This window comes from Haliotis rufescens, unplaced genomic scaffold, assembly GCF_023055435.1.
Source record: "Haliotis rufescens isolate VD_foot unplaced genomic scaffold, xgHalRufe1.0.p SCAF_107, whole genome shotgun sequence".
In the NCBI taxonomy this organism is placed as follows: domain Eukaryota; kingdom Metazoa; phylum Mollusca; class Gastropoda; order Lepetellida; family Haliotidae; genus Haliotis; species Haliotis rufescens.
Window position 1 is genome coordinate 637,060 of NW_025963788.1, and position 18,465 is coordinate 655,524.

The 18,465-nt window shown below is 39.8% G+C and overlaps 1 protein-coding gene and 1 long non-coding RNA gene across 2 annotated transcripts; both read right to left on the bottom strand.

The window, feature by feature from the left end:
* Nucleotides 1-6,674: 6,674 nt before the first annotated feature.
* LOC124117609 lies at nt 6,675-9,251 on the bottom strand. The gene is made up of 3 exons (XM_048392053.1): nt 8,238-9,251; nt 7,638-7,749; nt 6,675-7,434 (listed from the first exon to the last, which is right to left on the bottom strand). The coding sequence occupies exons 1-3, from the start codon at nt 9,043-9,045 to the stop codon at nt 6,675-6,677; spliced, it is 1,680 nt and encodes a 559-aa protein (XP_048248010.1). The 5' UTR covers nt 9,046-9,251.
* A 31-nt stretch (nt 9,252-9,282) lies between these two features.
* Nucleotides 9,283-10,558, bottom strand: LOC125377935. Its single transcript, XR_007219882.1, has 3 exons — nt 10,514-10,558; nt 9,629-9,684; nt 9,283-9,422 (listed from the first exon to the last, which is right to left on the bottom strand). It is a non-coding gene; the product is annotated as an uncharacterized LOC125377935 (long non-coding RNA).
* Between the last annotated feature and the right edge of the window lie 7,907 nt (nt 10,559-18,465).

Consider the following 18,465-nt stretch of genomic DNA (forward strand, 5'->3'; position numbering starts at 1 on the left):
ATATTTATTGCCATGTCATTATATATAGTACAGAGTGATACAGCAATAGTATTTACTGTTGAATGTTTTGTCATAGTTAGGGGATGGTTCAAACGGACCATATTCATATTCGGTCATGTGGTTTTCTAGACGTACACCTTCTCCTTTACGTTACTGTTCGAAACTCGCGGTAACCGGGAAATTCACTTGCTGCTCATTTAGTCAATGTATCGTATTTAAGCATACTTTTGTACAGAAAGAATGTACTCACTGAAATACAGAACTGTGCTTGGACTCAGCATGGCTTGAAGAGTTATTTACTTGTTGATATGAAGCCTGCTTGGAAGAGAAAAATCCTGTATGTATTCATCTCTTATTCACGACTTGGTTATTCTATTGAACCGGTGGGGCACGGGTGGCCCAGTCGTTTAAGGCGCCGCGATTCGCTGTGCAGAGTTGCGTCCCCTGGCCACGCCAGAAACCTATGATTGTGGGTTCAAATCCCGGTTCGCCCCGATTATGTTTCAAGGTTTGTCAGCACCATACCCGTGCTCGTGGGTTTCACTGAAGTGGTAAACGACTAAGACCTGCATCACTTCGGGCTTTCCTCCCACATTAAGCTGACACGCTGTGATATATCTGGAATACTGTTAAAAGCTGCGTTAAACCCAACTCACTCACTATTGAACCGGTTTACATGCATGCAATGGTATCAGTTATCAAAAACAGAAACTGTTCATCAGATACACTGATAAGCTGTTCGTGGAACTCAACACTTTGACGTGCTCGGAGAAGGATAGTGGCAGTTCATAGTCAGAAAATAAAGCAACACAAGCCAGATCTCTCCCTTTGTTCTCACAAGTGTTCTTCCATAAACTGACAAGGTCAAGTTATGTTACCTGTAGATTTATCCACTCTAAATGTAACATTTGAAACCTCCCTCTGCTGTTTAGTTCAAAATATATTTCAAACACATATATATGCACTCTATGTACATATGTTTGTACATATGAATATTTATGTTTATTCATTTAAACTGAAGATCGTTTATTATAATTTACTGATAGTCCAGGAGTGCTTTAATAACTTGTGGCGGTTTCGTACTTTTGTGAATCGTAATCGTGAGTAAAAAATATTTATCAAGAGTCGATTCACCTTTGTATCTAGTATTTCAACACCTTCGTACTCAAAAACGGATATGATTTCCTCAGTCAACCCAGCATCTGACCACCTACGTGTACACTCAATACCTCCCCTACCCCAGCCCCCACCCCCCGTCCCCACCCCCAGCCCCACACCCCACCCCCACACACACTAATCCCATATTCTCCCACCCACCTCAGACTTCCAACGCCCCCATGCCTCCCCAGCTCGACCACGCACACAACACTTACCTACCCAGCTCAATCCACACTGCTGACTATCCCCACATATCCAGGTACATAGTGACAGAACAGTCAAATGCACCCCTGCATAGTGTATCAATACAGACAGCCCAGGCTTCCAGTGACGGTCTTATTTCCCGGGAAAACAGCATGGGTGTAGCCTACTCTGGGTTATGGGACAGGGCTAGCTGTATCAATGCTCCAAGCTGTGTTTTTTTCATTCATCAATTGCTGACTACCTTCCACCCCGCGGGGCCATTCTACCCATACCTAAGGAATGACTTGGCCTAGATTACGCTTCATATGTGTGGGGTGTCAACTTGAAGTGTATGCTATGCTATATAATCAGTCACGTGACATGGCTCTCCGCCAGTGGCAGATTGAAATCCTTGAAATCACTTGCGTGAGACTGTAATTGGAATTGCGAACATCTATACATGCATTGGCGTGCACTGGATATGTATTGTGCTGACAGGACATTCATGAAGTCAAAGAGAAGGGCACAGTCACACATTCACAACATTCATACTACTGTGTCCGTGCTCTATGCAAGTACTTGTGATCAACATGGCTTCTCACGCCGACGTTTCTAAATGTAACCAATAGGACACACCATTTCGTGTCAGTTGTTAGCAATGTTGATCACCAGATAACAAGTGAATGTTGATTCACGGCGGCCTGTAAGTACTCGATTCTACTCCTGGTATACCAGTGGTTGATAGCATGAACGCAAACACATACGTCAGTGGTTGTTAGGATGAACAACTCCGAGACATCCGTGGTTGATGACATGCAAATGTCCAGGTAATTTAGTGGTTGATAGCATGAGCACAAACACATACGTCAGTGGTTGTTAGGATGAACAACTTCGAGACATCCGTGGTTGATGACATGAGCATGTCCAGAAAGTTCATTGGTTGATAGTATCAGCACTTCCGGGTTCAATCTGTGGCTGCTGGCGGGCAACTTCTTAGAAACCCGCAGATGATCGAATGAACAACTCCAGATGATTCAGTGTATGATAGCATGACCTTATTCAGGAGTGACATGACCTGCATTGAAATCACTGAAAGTACGTGCTTGAGGCTGTGATTTGAATCGCGAATATCTGCAAATGCATCGATGTACACTGAATATGTATCATGCTAACATAGAAGGGCATAGTCAAACAGCCATGGCATAGTCATGCTTTCTATTTCCTGTGTTCGTCATCAACATGGTTTCGCTTACCAACGTTTCCAAATGTAACCCACACTGTCAGCTGTTATCAATCACCAGGTAACAAGTGAATGTTGAGTCATAACGGCATGTGAGTGATCATACTAATCGATTCCACTCCAGGTAAATAGGTGGTTGATAGCATGAACACAATCAATGCTGTTCAAGTTTAAGATGCATGAGCTTCTTGTGCAGAAATAATGCTAAATAATAAATGGCGATTTTAAAAAAAAAAAAGTAGATACTGTATAGGTATTCATACACTTTCAAGTTGGAATTACAATGCAATACACACAGTTAATATATTACATGCCCTGATAAGACCGTCGGAATTCGTTAAAGTATTAAGATATATTGTTTGCGTGTCCTTTTAACGGCAGTTTATCGTCGGTTCCAAGATGTTAATATTCGTTCCGGTTCAAGTACGTGTCCCAATCCCTGTTTCAGAAGGTGAAGAAATGATGACATAACGTTTGTCTGATAAAGTGCACCAATAACAGATTGAACTCCCCACAACGATGCTGATCACCTGATTACGCAGCTATATTCCAGCTGTATGACTGGTTGTAAATAATCGAATCTGGACCAGACACTCCAGTGATGGACGCCATCAGCATCGATCTATGCAATTTGGATTCGATGACATGAATGAACCAAGTCAACACCCGATCACACAGTCAGTGAAGATAGCAGGTAATCGCTGAAAGGGCAAGCATGCCATTATTTGAGTTGAGATATAACCATCGGGAAACAATATTTTTTTTAGGGATATAGAAACAGCTGAAATAACATGTAGCATGGAAGGATTTGAAAATAAAGACTAACTTTGAAAGAAGGCCTAATGTCAAATGTGTAAGGAGAATCTAATGCGCTTTACATTATATACATGATAGTGTAAACTAAGCATCATAGTGTTCTTGAAATTTTGTTTTAATAAGACTTTGACTGGAAAATAGACCAAAGCTGAAAACTTTTGAAATTCTCTGAAGTTTGTCAAAAATGAATAATGGTTCTATAAAGGCGTACACATGGACAATATTTCTTGGTAGAAACATATAGCTATTTTATAGAGTAGGTCACTCGTATGGACTAAGTCAGATAAAATAAATATATGTCTGCAGGCTAAACAAGTATTATTTAGTAGGCTTAGATCACTGTAAATTCTTAAGACGTCTCCCGTTGCGATTTTTGTATACCCAAATTTACCATATATGATACTGCAGCTAGATACTGCACTGACAGTAGGTATCCCAGATGCTCTATCCAAACAGCTTGACACATGCATTCCCTTCTGTATTTGCTTTTGTTTGTAAATTTGGGCTTTGGGTCCAGTGCAGTTTACACATGTCCGAACAAATGGTATGATACATGCCCGTAATCTACTTTATAGGTTCCAAAGAATTTATAGACCAGTAGGACCTGGCATGAAAATAATTAAGAGGAGAGATCCAACTGCTTTTGACAGCTCCTCATTGGCCCTGATACTTACATACCTACTAGAACATACATACTAGTACATACCTACTAGTACATACCTACTAGAACATACATACTAGTATATACATACTAGTACATACATACTAGTACATACAAACTTGCACTTACCTACAAGTACATACATACTAGAACATACATACTGGTATATACCTACTAGTACATACCTACTAGTACATACATACTAGTATATACCTACTAGTACATACCTACTAGAACATACCTACTAGTACATACATACTAGTATATACCTACTAGTACATACATACTAGTACATACCTACTAGTACATACCTACTAGAACATACATACTAGTACATACATACTAGTATATACATACTAGTACATACAAACTTGTAATTACCTACTAGTACATACATACTAGAACATACCTACTAGTACATACATACTAGTACATACATACTAGTAACAGGAAACTCAGTCATGGTCTCACAGCTGTACGAACTCATAGAGCTGACAGAGTTTTGCCTTTGAACCAAAATAAAGTATTGACTCCAAGCACATGTTGGACATGATGACGAGTCCGCAGTATCATCGTGACCCAGTGCTGATGACAGCTGTGATACCATGCAATTTGTAGGAGTTTGATGACCCCAAATGAGGTCCTTTTGAACCTTGGCATCTGTTCTCCTGAGTTATATCCAAGGCAATTTCCAAATTGAGACGCCGCTGCAAGGATTATCACCAATAGAACTAGTCCAGTGGTAAGCTCTACCAGTAAGCAGTGGAAGTGGCTGATGTGCAAGGATTATCACCAACAGAACTAGTCCAGTGGTAAGCTCTTCCAGTAAGCAGTGGAAATGGCTGATGTGCAAGGATTATAACCAACAGAAATAGTCCAGTGGTAAGATCTTCCAGTAAGCAGTGGAAGTGGCTGATGTGCAAGGATTATCACCAACAGAAATAGTCCTGTGGTAAGATCTTCCAGTAAGCAGTGGAAGTGGCTGATGTGCAAGGATTATCACCAACAGAACTAGTCCAGTGGTAAGCTCTTCCAGTAAGCAGTGGAAATGGCTGATGTGCAAGGATTATAACCAACAGAAATAGTCCAGTGGTAAGATCTTCCAGTAAGCAGTGGAAGTGGCTGATGTGCAAGGATTATAACCAACAGAAATAGTCCTGTGGTAAGATCTTCCAGTAAGCAGTGGAAGTGGCTGATGTGCAAGGATTATCACCAACAGAAATAGTCCTGTGGTAAGATCTTCCAGTGAGCAGTGGAAGTGGCTGATCATTCTGACTCAGGGCGACCGTTATGTAAGCATGCCAATATGCAAGATGGGATCCTCGTCTTGCACATAATCCTCACGGCCCTGGCTTCCACCATCAAGGGTCCACTGTCAACTGTTCAGTGATGTCATCAAGAGTGTTTTGGGAGAACTGTCAGCACATTCGCAAACTTTTATCAAAGGGGTATATTGGTGGAGGATGTACCAGTTCAAACAACTATTGGCACAGTAGTTGACTGCTCCGCATCATGTATCGCAAGTGTTTTCTTTATCTGAGTAAGTGTCGTTAGAATCATGCATAGGGCAACCGACTCGTGTAGTACATAGTGTTATTTATACTAGTTGTAACATAAGGTACAACTTTGCATAAAACTGAAGTCCCTGTGTGTTGCTTGAACGTGCACAGCAGTACCCCTACCGTACGGCCTGTGAACAATGGAGTCTTGATCGGGTAATCGAGCAATCTTGAATCAGACATGACAATTGCACATGTGTACATTTTATTTACAAGAAGACATAACTTTATAAAGGAATCGAGACACACATTAATTAGTTGGTACATATCTGAGTAATGTATAACAAAATACGTAGAGTGAGTAGATATCAAAATACTCAGGGTGAGTGTAAAAATACTGTCCATTTCTTGGGTAATTCAAAATGTAATATATAGAGGAATTTACAAGGCGATATATAGAGTCATGTTTGGGGCAAACATGGGAGAATGCATAGAGCAATACATTAAAATAAAGAATTATATACAGCTTTTAAAGCATAGCATAATACACAGCATAACATAAACAGTGAGGATTAGATTGGTGTAATTGGCCATAATATTATGCTGGGCATATCACTAGGGAGATACTTTGTGTACTATTTAGAAAGTCGAGAAATCGAAAAGCATATGCAAGGCTTCTTTTAGGGGAGACCTAAAAGCCCAAATTTGAAGAAAATAGGGAATTGCATCAGACATCATTAATGTCACTGATGCGTCAAATTTGAACAAATAAAACATAAATATTCACTGAGGCATTCAATGTTGTAACCTATAATTTAACTTGTAACCTCTGTATCCATAGATCAAAATATGAAACAGATGTGAATGTTTCATTGGTGTCATATTTTCTAGTTCAGGTGGGTAAAACAGGGGAAGAGCATTGGTATTGATATCAGTTCATAGATTACATACTTAAGCTTAAGTTAAACTTCGTGGCAAAATAGCCCTGTTTTGACTTTGCCAATCCGAGCATAAATTCCGATGCATATGCATAAAGAAATAGATTCTCAGGAAGGGGAGCGCAATTAATGCCCATGGGGATGCTTACGTTTGCCTCAGTGTCTCATCTTCCAAAATTTTACATGGATGTTATCAATGAGGAAGTCCAGCATGTCGCATATGGACATATGGCACCACTGCCTGCAACATACTGTGGTATATGAGTGTAGGACTGTGTGTCTCCATCAGAACTCTGGGTTGCACCACTGCCTGCAACATACTGTGGTATATGAGTGTAGGACTGTGTGTCTCCAGCAGAACTCTGGGTTGCACCACTGCCTGCAACATCCTGTGGCATATGAGTGTAGGACTGTGTGTTTCCAGCAGAACTCTGGGCTGCACTACTGCTTGCAACACTCTGTGGGATACGAGTGGAGAACTGTGTGTCTCCAGCAGATCTCTGGGTTGCACCACTGCCTGCAACATCATGTGATATATGAATGTAGGACTGTGTGTCTTCAGCAGAACTCGGGGATGATTCGCCGTCTGAAACACCCTGTGATATATGAGTGGAGGACTGGGTTTTTCCAGCAGAGCTCTGGGTTGCACCACTGTCTGCAACATTCTGTGGCATATGAGTGGAGGACTGGGTTTCTCCAGCAGAACTCACGGATACATCATTGTATGTTCCACCTACTGTTGTACAAAAACATTCTGCCAACACTGGCATGGAGAGCCTATGCCCACATTCCTCTTGCTTCACAGCTGGTGGTACACAGGATATGCCTATATCTTCATCTCTGATCTGCCAATATCTGTTTATGGCCTGGTATTCTACAGAATATATATCATCCTGAACGCCTTCCTCGTTGTGTTGAACAATTGATGATTGTTGAGCTCTGCAACAATAAAGAGGAAGATTAGACAGCAATACAAGCTGTGAAGTGCCTTCACAAAATTGAGTGAACTAGCGTATTGATTCAAGTATACAGAGTACATTTCAATAATTGTCAGGTTTTGTCTGAATTAGTGTTAAGATAATTGCGAATCATTAGCCAGCTATTGCAAGAGATACGGAACCATCTGCCTGTCATGTAGGTACCTTTTAGTTCTCCAACGTTTGATGGAATGCAGGCATGCTAGCATTACAATCACAATGCCCACAGGTGTAAGCCCAGTCCACAGTCCGATTGCCTCGTTCATCCCATTCTCATCTGGAAAGCCAATATTTGATAATAATGGTATAAATCTGCTCTGTGCAATATGTTTTAGAATATAGTATTACAATATTAAGTATCTCGACTATGACAGATACACAGCTATTGTATCACTGATGTGTTACACTGTCACATTAAAAAAAGAATATTGTGAGCACAAACATATTTTTTTTAAACGTATAGGCAACAAATGGCAGTTTCACGGAAATATGTAGCACCCCTTAATGCTAAAGAGGAACCATCTTTTTTACGCCTTTTGGTCCGACGCGTCGGGGATGGAACTCCGGACCTTCCACTCTCTGGGCGGACACTCTACCACTAGACCATGTAGGGGGTTCATTTACAAAAGGAAATATAAACGACCTTGATCTGTGTGGCATAACCGCAAAACATGATGCATTGCCATTAACCTACATACTTTTGATTCATCATTTATATTTCAATTATGATGCACATCGATGTGCTTTCCCTTGATATTAACTCACCCTGACATGATCGGCAATCATCCACAGTGCAGTTGTTCCTGCAGATAGGTGTGCATTTGTGTCCGGTTGTGTTGCAGCCTTTGAAACACATTCCTGTCATCTGGTCACACTCTCCATCAAGGCAGAATTCACACGTGTTGTTACACGATTGTCCATAGAATCCATTAGTACATCCATGAACACAAGTTCCATGGCTTGTATGACATGTGTGGTTGATACAGTTGTCAGGGCATGGTATACAGTTTCTTCCAAAATGATGAGATGCACACCCATCTACACAGTCGCCTGTATCATTACATCTCCCATTCCTACAGTTACCGTTACACTGTAAGGAGCAGTGTGGACCAAACCATCCATCTACACACCCATCTACACAGTCCCCTGTACCGTTACATCTCCCATTCCTACAGTTAACATTACACCGTGAGGAGCAGTGTGGCCCAAACCATCCATCTACACACCCATCTACACAGTCGCCTGCATCGTTGCATCTCCCATTCCTACAGTTAATATTACAACATGAGGAGCACTGTGGCCCAAACCAGCCATCTACACACCCATGACGACAGTCACCACTGTACTGATTGCATTCAACTGTGTCATTAATTACAGGTCGTGTGTCTCCAGTTTTATTGCCTATCATCATTGGGCTGAAACCACAGTTTGTCTTGCATTCCTTCTCACAGGCAGTACCATAAAAGCCAGGTACACAGCCATCCAGGCATCCAAATACACACGTGTCCCTACAGTTTTCACATAAATACTCGCAGTTTGGTCCAAAATATTGTGAAAAACAGTCCTCACACATCCCTGTAAAGCCATTGCATGTCTTACATCTACTGGAACATTCTTTACAGTCAGACCCATAGTAGGAACCATTACATCCTGATACACAGGATGAATTAAGCTGGCAGTATCCTCCATCACAACCACCTGGACATGCTTTACAGTTACCTCCTGGACTTTCACATGGTATTTTGCACCTTACGCCTTGAAATCCTGGAACACAACCCTCTGTGCACACTTCAATGCCACCGCTCACGGGTTTACATTTCTTATTTTTACAGCTGCTGCTGCAAAGAGACCTACATTTAAGGTCGTAATAACCACTGTCACACGTGGTTAGGCAAAAGCCACTCCTGCTGTCACAGTCTCGGCAGTGTTGATTTTCACTGCAACTGGCAGCTGGAAACCAAACACAAAGTAAATCGTGAAGTACAGACAGGTATTATTATCTCACACACCAAACAAATATATTTAAACAGATTTAGAACGCATGGGTAGATGACTCGTGATAGGATGTTTTATGCTTTTTATAGGGATTAATATCGAAGCTGGGAGAAGTCTTCAGGAGTTGTTCAGAAGTAGTAAGACCTTATCTGAATGTTTACCTGCAGATGTGACCAGGTAAGCAATGGACACTACCATCAGTGCAGGCATGATGCAGCTGCAATTAAGAAGATGACATATACAATATAAAGTCATTGAAAGGCATTTAGAATTGATACACATAATGTATGAGAATGTATGGATGTCGTCGTCTTTATAATGAGGAATACAACGTTTTGGAGTATTATATTTACTCCTTCACTCCTTTACTAAATGTTAGGAGGCAATAAGATAACAGAGGAGGAAACGTTGTAAAGGATGCCAACAGATAATCGGCACTGATGGGTTATTGGCAATGGACAAATGGAAGCTAACACTCGGCTTATAACTGGTTGGTTATAGGCAATGGACAAATGGAAGCTAACACTTAACTTATAACTGGTAGGTTATAGGCAATGGACAAATGAAAGCTAACACTTAACTTATAACTGATTGGTTATTGGCAATGGACAAATGGAAGCTAACACTTAGCTTATAACTGATTGGTTATAGGCAATGGACAAATATAAGCTAACACTTAGCTTATAACTGATTGGTTATAGGCAATGGACAAATGGAAGCTAACACGACGGGGTGGGGAGGGTGGGGGAGGGGGGTGGGGGGTGGGGGGTGGATAATTATCAGTGATAGGTCATAGAAAGAAAATGACAATAGACAAATGGAAGCCAGCAGGACAATAAGCACCGACAATGATGCACTAAATACTAGGCACTGGGAAGAGGGATTCACATGTCACAAAACACATGTGATGAACTGAGAACATGAGTGTACCACAAGCCAGCACACATAGAAATAGATGTCATATACAACATGCCCAGATACACAATACACACTTACACATATATGCATGGTATGATACTGATTAAAGAAGTGGTAATGCAACTCACTTGTGTGATCAGCGTAGCGTTAATGGGCGATGTGTTCATCTGCTGGCTCAATAAACCTATGAGGTTGACTCATGGTGACCTAATTTACAGGATCTAGCTTTTCCTCTTTACACGGAAGATATTATTACTAATAGTATACTGGATATTAGTTTCAACATGTGACATATCATATTGTATTCAGAAACAATAATTAATTCAGATGTCCGAATATTTTGGCCAATGAAAAATTTCGAGCTCACACACACATGCGCTGTCACTTCCTTCACATATAACATGTAAGAAAGTAATAATAAGCACATAACCTTCACCTTCACGACTTATATTTCGCTCAAATATCAGCACAGTCTGTAAGCAGTGAGTTTTGAAGAGTTCAGTTTTTTTATTTCAAGATCAGATGGAATAATCAAAGTTTGACTATTGTCAGTTCTTACTTTTGTACGTGTTACTGTGCCTTTCTATTGCTATCAAAAACTAGTTACAGCTAAATGTTGTATAGACTACATAACATTTCAACACCTTTCTGTATGGTGGCCTTTGTGAAAAGAAATAATAGTGTTTTGTGTCTCAGCTTAAATTGTGAACAATCCAACATTGTATTTGACAGTTAACATCAGCAAACACACAACTCTTTTGCAAACTACTAAAATTAAACATATCAGTCGCATGCAGGTACTTGCACATCACCAGCAAACACAAATATCTGTGTTGACACATTCAACTAATCTGAGCCAGTTTGTTCCATGCATGTATCAACTTCCCTGTATTCTGGATATTACACTTCGACCTCGAGTTAATATTATGTTGATATCTGCTGCTTGCAGTGAGACAAATATGGAAAAAATATTGAACGTGTGACTATTTGGACATACGCATTCCATTATAATTTGTAAGCGTTAATGTGGCTCTCAACATATCAAAAGCATACTTTTGCAATGACGATATACTGGCTAACAAAAATATATACATGTTGCCCTTTATAAACAAGTCATTGCCTAAAATCCTAGTATGATAACAAACCAGGCATGATAAGGGATAATGCATTTATAGTTATGATAATTTTACATGTGTTTACAGTTATTGTTTATGTAGTTGCTGCAGGAACCTCATGACAAGTCACGTGTTAGCCTAACCAACGACGGGAACATAAGGCAAAATAAGTTGAAATCATTTTGTAGGTAAACTGCGTCAAAAGAAATTGAAAATTTATTCCACATGACTGTCTACCATAAACAGTTTTTCAAAGCTTAAGGAAGGCATTGACATCTTTGTTAAAAGAGCATGTTCGATTGTACCTCAAAACTTGTAGACATGTAGACACTAAAGCCTTGAACTTCTGAAACATTGCTTGATGTAAAAGGGAAGTTGACTTTTGAAACCATTCCTCTTTATTTCTTAACATTTATACATAGGTTATGGATTTGATATTTGACATTGACGCTTTGTTGATCGATCGTAAATGTAAGCAAGGCACCTTAAGTTTGATAATTCGCCCTCACATGGTCAAAGTCACAAAGGTTATGTGGACAGGCAAGTTGACTAACTAATGTGTGTGTAATAGTATGCCTATCGAATATCGGTTGAACTTGTCACAGTATGTTAAGCGTCGTCAAATCACAGAAATCAGCAAGTGAGTAGTCAAGAAAGAACGTATTGAAACATGCACTGCTACATTATTTAACTTGAAAGTATTTATACAGCTCCTCAATGGTAATGTGTTTGGCTGTACATATTATATACATTGGAATAAACACAAACGAGTGACATATTCTCTCCTTTGTCACAACAGTTAGGTGGGAAATCAGAGTGTGAAACATGGTCGCCCACAGTAGTTTGGAACGGCTCTCTGATCAATTATCGTCATGTCACTGCTTCATACGCTGCCAGTGTTGGTGGCGATATTTCTTAGACATTTTTTCCAAGGGGAAAATGGTGTACACTGAGAACATGTCACGTTCACCCACGTACCAGCACGCACAAAAACTGACATAGTGAAGTTGGTTTGTCGCACAACAGGTATGGTTTATGACTACAGTTCTTGAGAAACCCCGCAGTTCCTTTGTATATGTCTTTACCAGCTAACACTAAGGGATCACACACAGACAGAGAAGCATGTTTATTTATATGTGCACCTACAAAGCATCTTATATCGCATACAAGTTACAAAGCAGTTAAAATCTCACACATTGATACATTGACCACTTTACTAAAAACAAATGTGTAAATCCAAAAGAACAATAAATACAGCAGAAGGATGGAGTAAATGTGTTTTGATTCAATTTGTTATTGGTGAGAATGTGTCGCGTATGTATGTGCCCAGCCATATTTAAGAATAACAAGGACTACAACAATTCATAAATAGTCAGTGCTGTAGAATATGGATGAGGTTTATATCCTACACATCGTTTCTGTCTGTAGATTTCGTATTCGTTTGCAGCAGAATAACCATCACATGTAACGCTTAACTGGTATCTTAGCCAAGACGTTAAACCTTGTACATGGCTAAATCAAAGAGTGAGTCCCTCAACCTTTTACATCCTACTTATAACTACCATTCCTCACCTATGTTAGTTACTGTTATCACCGTCATTACCTACATCATGAGCATGTAACATATCAATATGCCATGTTCCCTCAAGCTTGGATATATTCTTTCAGAAGTGTAGTTTTTGATTAGCTATTTAAAACATTTTAATATGAATTAGCCATGTTCATTGTAACCTGCTTATATTATTGTTGTAAACATCTCTATATATGCTTTGTTCGGAAGTTCACGATTCAAACGCAGCCGAACATGACCAGCATGAAGGGGGTTCATTTATGATTTGGGTTGGATCAGTAGATGAAGACAACAGGAAACGTCCCAAAAGAGATCCGGGCCTTGAATCTGATGATAGCAACTTTGTTTAAGCTGATGCTCCATTAATGTTACAAATTAAGGATGTATTGCCCGGCGCCGACAGCAGGACCCCTGCCAAGCAACAGTTGTCGGGAAACAGACCAGACAATGAAGTTGTTAATGAACAAGGAAGTTCAGTGACATGCCAGTGCATTTACTGTTTTTGTTGAAACTAATAAAATTATATGTTTATTTTGAACCATATCTCCTGTGTACAGGTGCAGATATTCTGCTGGTTATATGTAAAGGCAAACGCTCAAGACATGTATCAGTTTTAAAAAATATGGGCAGTATGAACGCAAGCATTGTATTAAGGCACTGGGAAAAGTTTTCCATTAGTAAAACTGTTTACATGTCGTAATGGCTGCAGATTATTAACACGTTTTAATAGCTCCTTTATTAATCATCCATATATTAATTTATTGTATTGTAAACATGTTTTCTAATTTTGTAAGGCAGTAGCTATCCCTCGTTTGGTCATGCAAACAAGAAAAACGCGTCCTCTCAATTATTACGAGCTTAAATAGAGAATCATTAATTCTCAACACTAAAATATGGTTGTCATGTCCACATTGAAGTTGATTAATGTTTAGATCAGACGGGTTGTTTTGTTACTCTCTGCTCTTTGTTTTGTCCTTTAGTTACTGACGAGGCTGAGTAGTCACCATTACATCCCATCTATTTTGCATGGATGTTGAGTTCTGCTACGAGATAAGATGTGATCAGAACAATTGCACTGGTAATTTATCCAATAGTTAAAACACACATTTTTACGATTTTGATTATACTGTGTCAGTAGTTGAATTGTAAGTTTGCGTGTGCCTACAGATAGAGCTCCATATGATAACATCAATCAAACTTTTCTCAGGATTATGAGGTTGTTCATTATTTACGTTTTTATAAACCAAATGGACAATAGAAACCCTAAACAAAACATACATATTATATGAAGCAACATATGTGAGGCTATGTGCTGTTCATTGGTGTTTTGTAAGCGCAACACATTTTACTTTTGCAAACAAACAAACAAACAAACATGGTTTTAAAGGTGATGTTGAATGAAGGTCTTTTGCGATGAGTTCCTTATATTTTTCAAAACTTATGAGAATGAATTGTTGCATGTTCAGTTGCAATTTTCACAATGTCAATGTAATTACAATGTGTCATCTTCCCACACATCTCCCAGATATCTACTCCACATCTGTTTATTTGTTCATATGAATGTATCAAAACAAAACTGCTCAGTGAAAGTCATGCTTCTGTAATGTTGGGCACAGAAAATACAAACAAAACTATTGTAAGACTGTGATCGTAGTTTTAGTGGATGAGCATTGACTTACTTACTCCGACAATGTACTTAATGTGTCACGAATATGTCATCTGACCCAGGCTGAAGCTGACAACAGTCACAGTGCCAGCACAATTGCATCATGATACAGTCATCTTTGCTGTGGACTTTGGAACTGTCAATGAATGTGACGCACACCTCATTTATGTTTCCTTTAGTGTCCCCATGTGGAATCATCATTGGACGATTACAATGTTACTATCTCAGTAGGACACTGAACATATAACTGTCAATAAACTTTCCATATTCATATTCAATCTCAACAAAATACACACAAAGGCAACTCGTATGGCACGATTTATAATCTTTTTAGAAAGGACTTGGTCGATTGTATCTCAGCAGTAAAGACATACAGAGACCAGAAGTTGGAACATGGTTTGATATTCTGTGTCATTGTTTGTGACGATCGATTGTGGTTACAACTTTCCACAACAGGATACTTGTCGTCAAAACACAGAAATCAACAAGTCAGTAGTCAAGGCAGAACGTATTGAGCAAAGCACAGCTGAAGCGTTTCACTTATTATCAGCTGTGTCAGAGTTTGTAAGGTTGAAAGTGAAACGTGCAGGAAACATTGTGGTTAGGAATGGCTCTCATTGAACACTGGACAAGTGTCAACATGTCTCTGCTGCAAACATTGGCCGTATGTGTTTCGGCATTTCAATCACATTGCGTCCAAAGCAATATCGTTAAAATTGAGATCATTTAGAGCTCAAACATGTATCGACGAGCACATACACAAAGGTTTTTTTATCGCACGAAATGCGAGGGTTGTGACTACAGTTCTCGAGAAGCTACGCAGTTAGGTTCTACACACCTTTGCCAGTTAACAATAAGGGCTGAATTCAAAACAGCCGAACATATTTGTATGTGCTCTTACTAAGTGCACAAGCTACAAAGCACGATAAAGAAAATTGTCAGCACGCATTTAGCAACTCCGGCAATATCTGTACACCACCCTTGATGTGTCAGACATGTGACGGACACCGCCATCAGTGTATATATCATGAGTCACACATTGTATCAACTTTAAATAAATACGAAACAGGGACATAAACTAACACTTTATTTATAATTATCAAAATGTTATAACAGTGTTAGAAAATTCAAAATATCATATTTTTAATACCAGGCCTTTCATTTCGACACGCTGAGTTCATTTGTATGAACGAAGTGCACGGACACGAACCTTCATAATGGAAGTTGATACAAAGTATTCAGGCTACAAAGCAGTTAAAATCTCACACACTGATACTTTGAAAACTATGAACGATTGTGTAAAACATTGAACACACCCGAAAGATTAAGTAAATGGTTTTAGGTTCAGTTTGCTATTGGTGGGAATATGTCGCGTGTGTATGTGCTAAAACATATTCAATGATAAATAGGACCACATTGATTCATAAATAACCATTGATGCAGATTGCTGGGTAGATGAGGATATTTCCTACACTGACATCGTTTCTGTCTGTAGATATATTATCAGTATACAGCAGAAGAACCAGCATATGTTACACTTAACTAGTATCTTAGCCATGCCTTAAAATCTCGCTTGGCTAAATTAGAAATTCAACATAGTCAAAATGTGTTTTGCTCAGGGGAATAATACTCTACCGGGCAAAATAAACTTATTGCCTTGTTCAGCAGCTCCATTAAAAAAAAAGCAAAGAGAGGTGTTATCTTATTGATAATTAGTTTAATGAAAGGAATAAGTTTCCGAGGTCTGTACAAAATAACAATGCTATATTGATTGCTCACTTCCCATAAGCCGAGCGAGTGACACATGGGGTCAAAATAAACGAAAATACACGAACACAAGTCAAACAGAGTCCACTCATTAGGTGCTCATAAAGTCAAGACATGTCCTTAGTAGCGTATGTGACGACCCCTGCATTAATGCACGCCAAAATAGTCTCCTCATGGGTGTCGTCAGTCGCTGGATGACGCCTGCAGTAAGCCTGCGCCACTCATCCAATAAAACCTGTTCAAACTGCTGTCGCTTTGCTGGAGGAGGTACGCGTTGTCTCAGATGCGATCCCAGAATACTGTATGGGATTCATGTCTGGTAGAGGCAATATGTTGACGTAAACTTTGTGCAGAAATTGTTGAACATGTCTGGCGGTATATGGTCGTGCATTATTCTGCTGCAAAGGGGTACCCCTTGGCTGTCCACGTAAAAATGACATTACAACAGGTCGCAACGCTTCATCTCTGTATCTTTGGCAAGTCAGATTTCCACAGATGATGACAAGCCTTGTTGTCCACTGACCGCAAATACGGCCCCATACCATGACGCCGCCTCCACCATAACGTGCACATCTTGGATGCATTTATGTGACAGTCGCTCTCCCCTACGTGATAAACACGGACTCGGCCATCATTTCGGAGTTAAAGCGTCTTTCATCTGTGAACAGCACCCTTTCCCAATCACGCCGCTGCCACCGACGTACGTTTCTTGCCCATTGTAATTCGCGGTTACGGTGTAGAGGGGTCAAGGCCATTCCACGGAATGGTGGGTAGGCTCCGATACCAGCAATGTGTCCAAGTGTCTTCGCCGCCGTTGGCGTCGCCGTCATGTACCGGTTCTGCAGATGGAGTGTCTTGATGTAACGGTCTTCAACTGGCGTTGTGACCTTTGGTCTTCCCGATCTTGGACAGTCTTGCATCAGGCCTGTTTGCTGATAACGGCTCAACAAGTTGCCGATAATGGTTTGACTGCAGTTAAAAGTTTTTGCAATCTGCCTTTGAGAGGCCCCCATATCGACCATACAAATAGCTCTGTCACGTTCCTCTTGTTTGAGTCTCGGCATTTATCTGATGTTCTTTTTGAGGCTGCATCCTTGCTCTGCCCAACGACGGTATTTATGCAAAAATCATGCACGAACATTTTTATCAGTTCAAAATCCTGTTTTTCCCATGTTACATGACTGCACAGTATCCTGCAAAAAGTGACATTTATTCGAGCACAAGGAGTGTTTCTTTTACTGTTTTCTGATAGCGTTCTAACTTATCACATCGTCTTTAATTCAGATAAAACTTTATTTACAAGTGATCAGTTTATTTTGCCCGGTAGTTTAGAAGTAGACGTGGGAACATACATATCACACGGTTGTAAGTGACACAATCCAGTGCAGGTGCACCATTCACACATACAAACACAACTCTCAGCCAACCTACCCTACATCTATATGTATTCTAAACACAACTTTAAATCACAATGGTGTTTTTATTGGCGAAGTTTATGAACAGTTGCAAAGTCGATACGTCTCGAAATGTTTTACCCCACTATGCCACAACAAGTAAGTAGCGACTGAGAGAGACCAACATATCAACAAGAGACAAATGTATTTCCTTTATTATGTTTCCACAAACGATTTATCGTTGTCACAGCAAATGTAAACAGTGAGTGGTAAACATTGAAACTGAACACACGGAAACTGAATAGTCATCGGTTTGCTTGTATTCACCATTAACAGTCATTTGTCAAAACACATAATGCTGGTGTTAACGCCAGGCGTGAGAACACGCCGTCATGAAAAGGTATCATTTCAAAATATCGGCTAATTTCAAGAGGTAGCAGTTTAACGTTTTAAATACGACTTATAGCTGACAGTAATGTCTTTTCAATTACGCTTGAAATGTTTGTCCTGTATGAATATCTCCCTGTTTCATTATGAATTTGTTTACAAGATGACACTAAGAACGCAG

Excerpts from the sequence above, each read along its gene's own strand:
- LOC124117609 (XM_048392053.1), bottom strand. The coding sequence starts at position 9,045 with ATGTGTGAGGACTGTTTTTCACAATATTTTGGACCAAACTGCGAGTAT. Across the intron at positions 7,750-8,237 it reads TGATTGCCGATCATGTCAGG|ATGAGAATGGGATGAACGAG; the intron begins GTGAGTTAATAT and ends TTGGCTTTCCAG. Across the intron at positions 7,435-7,637 it reads AAACGTTGGAGAACTAAAAG|AGCTCAACAATCATCAATTG; the intron begins GTACCTACATGA and ends TTATTGTTGCAG.